Source organism: Ursus arctos, unplaced genomic scaffold, assembly GCF_023065955.2.
Source record: "Ursus arctos isolate Adak ecotype North America unplaced genomic scaffold, UrsArc2.0 scaffold_2, whole genome shotgun sequence".
Classification (NCBI taxonomy): domain Eukaryota; kingdom Metazoa; phylum Chordata; class Mammalia; order Carnivora; family Ursidae; genus Ursus; species Ursus arctos.
In genome coordinates, this window is record NW_026622874.1 from 62,440,859 (window position 1) to 62,444,176 (window position 3,318).

The window sequence follows — 3,318 nt, forward strand, 5'->3', positions numbered from 1 at the left end:
CTTCCCCTCAAGGTACAAAATCCAATGGAAAAGAGAGATGAGAAAAATGCAACACAATATTTCAAAATTAAGTAAAAAATTGACAATTAATGTATTTTATAAACTCTGAAGCAGAAACAACTCTCTATGGGGGAGATATCAAGGAAGTTTCCCAAAAAAAGCAGATTTGGTTAAGACTTCAAAATGATGGTAAAACACTTGCAAATAAGAAATGGATATCAAGCTAGCATCAGCAAGGAGTAGAGGCAAGGAAGAAGCAATGTATCTCAATGATATGTTGCATTCCATAAAGGGCTGGTGTGATCACAGATACATAGTTTGGTTTCCAAAACAAGACCTTAAAAACCACAAAGAGTTGGAATATGAAGTCATGAGTAAAATTTTGAGGAGGGGCGTAATATGATATAATTTATATTACAGAAGTTTACCTGGCATCAGGGACAAGATGCATTGAAGAGATGTGGGTGGGATGGGAAGGACAGGCACAATGGGGGGTCAGTAGGAGTTAAGAGACGTGATGGAGATGGACAAGGGTCCCGGGGAAGATGAGGGTTCTCTCTGTGGGAGGAAGAACTCTGAGGTGGCCAATGGAGGATGCAGAGGTATATTTCATCCTGGAAAACGTTTTCCAGATTGGGGAACAGAAGGAAAGTTCAGAAGCAGGAGTCAGCATGATGAGAGTAGGCGAAGGTGGAGCCAATGACCACGCCAGGAAGTGTGCCCAACAGGGGCAAGGAGAATGCAGGTCCAGGTTATGGAGAGATGGAAACTAAGAGTTGAACTGTAAGTACAAGGGGAATGCAAATGAGAAGCTGCTGAGGGTCCTAAACAAAGTTGCTTCTCAATGTAGCTTGTTAAAACGATTTACTCTGCAACTGAGCGTACGGGCATGTGTGAGGACAAGCAAGCCAGAAGGCCAGGCTTGCATCATAAACAGAGTGAGGGACGAGGAATGTAGAATGACAGTTGCATCCGGCAAGAGGAGATGAAGGGATAGTTGGGTCTAAAAAATGTCAAGAACCGTTTGTCTGTGGTGTTAGAATGATTGTGGAGATGCAAAGTTGGACGTGCACTTGGCTGATTTTAGACACCTCTTTGTGTCTTAAAAATAAACTGGGTGGTGGGAAAATAATGAGTTTAGAACTCAAATCTTAACACTTACTCTATGATGACCAATTTCTTGTGATTCTACTAGTTTTCAGAGGTTTATCTTTTTTTTTTTTTTTTTTTTTAGATTCTGATGGCCGCAGTCTGGGCTGCGGCTTGAGGTCTACATTTTCTTTCTTTCTTTCTTTTCTTTCTTTCTTTCTTTCTTTCTTTCTTTCTTTCTTTCTTTCTTTCTTTCTTTCCTTTTAAAGATTTTATTTACTTATTTAACAGAGAGAGACAGCCAGCGAGAGAGGGAACACAAGCAGGGGGAGTGGGAGAGAAAGAAGCAGGCTCCCAGCGGAAGAGCCTGACGTGGGGCTCAATCCCAGAACTCCGGGATCACGCCCTGAGCCGAAGGCAGACGCTTAACGACTGAGCCACCCAAGTGCCCCTCAGAGGTTTATCTTGACACTATCTTCTCCTCTCTTCGATTGTCTCCGAATGACGTACCTTCCATGGAGCGGAGCAATGAGACCCTGGTGAGGGAGTTCGCCTTCCTTGGCTTCTCTTCTCTGGCCGGGCTGCAGCGGCTGCTCTTCATTGCCTTCCTGCCCCTCTACCTGTTCACTCTGGGCACCAATGCCATCATCATTTCCACCATCGTGCTGGACAGAGCCCTTCACACCCCCATGTACTTCTTCCTTGCCGTCCTCTCCTGCTCTGAGACCTGCTACACCTTCGTCATTGTACCCAAGATGCTGGTGGACCTGCTGGCCCAGAAGAAGACCATCTCCTTCCTGGGCTGTGCCATCCAGATGTTCACCTTCCTCTTCCTTGGCTGCTCTCACTCCTTCCTGCTGGCGGCCATGGGTTATGACCGCTACGTGGCCATCTGTAACCCTCTGCGCTACACGGAGCTCATGGGACACCGGGTGTGTGTGGGACTAGTGGCTGCTGCCTGTGCCTGTGGCTTTACTATTGCACAGATTATCACCTCCCTGGTATTTCACCTGCCTTTCCGCTCTTCCAACCAGCTCCATCACTTCTTCTGTGACATCTCCCCTGTCCTCAAAGTGGCATCTCACCATACCCACTTGAGTCAGATTGTCATCATCGTGCTCTGTGCATTGGTCCTGGTTACCCCCCTGTTACTGATTTTGGTATCCTATATTCACATCATCTCGGCCATAGTCCAGTTTCCTTCCACATTAGGCAGGTACAAAGCTTTCTCCACCTGTGCCTCCCACCTCATTGTTGTCACCATCCATTATGGTTGTGCCTCCTTCGTCTACTTAAGGCTCAGGTCTCCCTCCTCCTCAAGCCAAGATGCTCTCATATCCGTGTCCTACACTGTCCTCACTCCACTGTTCAACCCGCTGATTTACAGCCTCAGAAATAAAGAATTCAGGTCAGCGCTTCGTAGAGCCGTGGGAAGAACCATTTCCCTGCCACAACGTTAACCGAGATCCCATTCTTTCCAAGCACTAAAGTGCAAGGTGTACAAGGAAAAATTTCCAGAGCAGAAGTGATCAAGCAAGAGAGCACAGTTTTCAAGAACAGAGCGCATTTCCTTCATTTCCATATATAAATTCAGAAAAACGTATCTTGCTGTAATTACATCCATTGTTGCTCATTGAGGTTTTTTTCAGTTGAGGGAAAATAATGGATGGCTCTTCCAGGAACACTTGTATGTGTTCAGAATTCTGGGCTCAGGCAAATACTATTAATCAGTCTCAGCCGATGGAAAACCAACCCTGAAAAATACTGCACAGCTCTCTCTGTGTCAGGGGCCCAGGAAGCTCCTGTCTCCATATTTCTCCTTTTCTGGATGTTTCCTGAGTCTCAGTCTTTCCACATTGGCAGACCACAATGCTTACATGACCTGACATCTGTACAGTGACTGTGACGATGTTCGCTATATCCAAGTAAAGTTCAAGCAAGAAAATTATGCAAGGAGTTATCCATTTATGTGTTTCTAATGTATCATGGGAGCTGAATTTTTTCTAACTTTCTGTGCACTGACACAAATCTAAATTTGGTTAGTGTCCCTTGAAGATATTCACAGAAGCACGGGTTAAAGAGAACACCTAAAATCTCACAGCATGGCCAAGAAAGGCAGGCGAAGCTTAATCCTTCTCATTAACCATTCAGCAAATAGAAATCCCTGTGTGAAGAGCAAACAGTTTCTGTTCTCCGTGCACTGCCAGAGTCTCCTGTGCATTTGAGACC

The 3,318-nt window shown here is 45.4% G+C and overlaps 1 protein-coding gene across 1 annotated transcript; it reads left to right on the forward strand.

Moving 5' to 3' along the window:
• Positions 1-1,604: 1,604 nt before the first annotated feature.
• LOC113246690 (olfactory receptor 10K2) lies at positions 1,605-2,549 on the forward strand. The gene has a single exon (XM_026487353.3). It carries the CDS (start codon positions 1,605-1,607, stop codon positions 2,547-2,549), a length of 945 nt encoding a protein of 314 aa, XP_026343138.2.
• Positions 2,550-3,318: the final 769 nt, after the last annotated feature.

Coding starts and splice junctions, on each gene's coding strand:
- LOC113246690 (XM_026487353.3), top strand. CDS start 1,605: ATGGAGCGGAGCAATGAGACCCTGGTGAGGGAGTTCGCCTTCCTTGGC.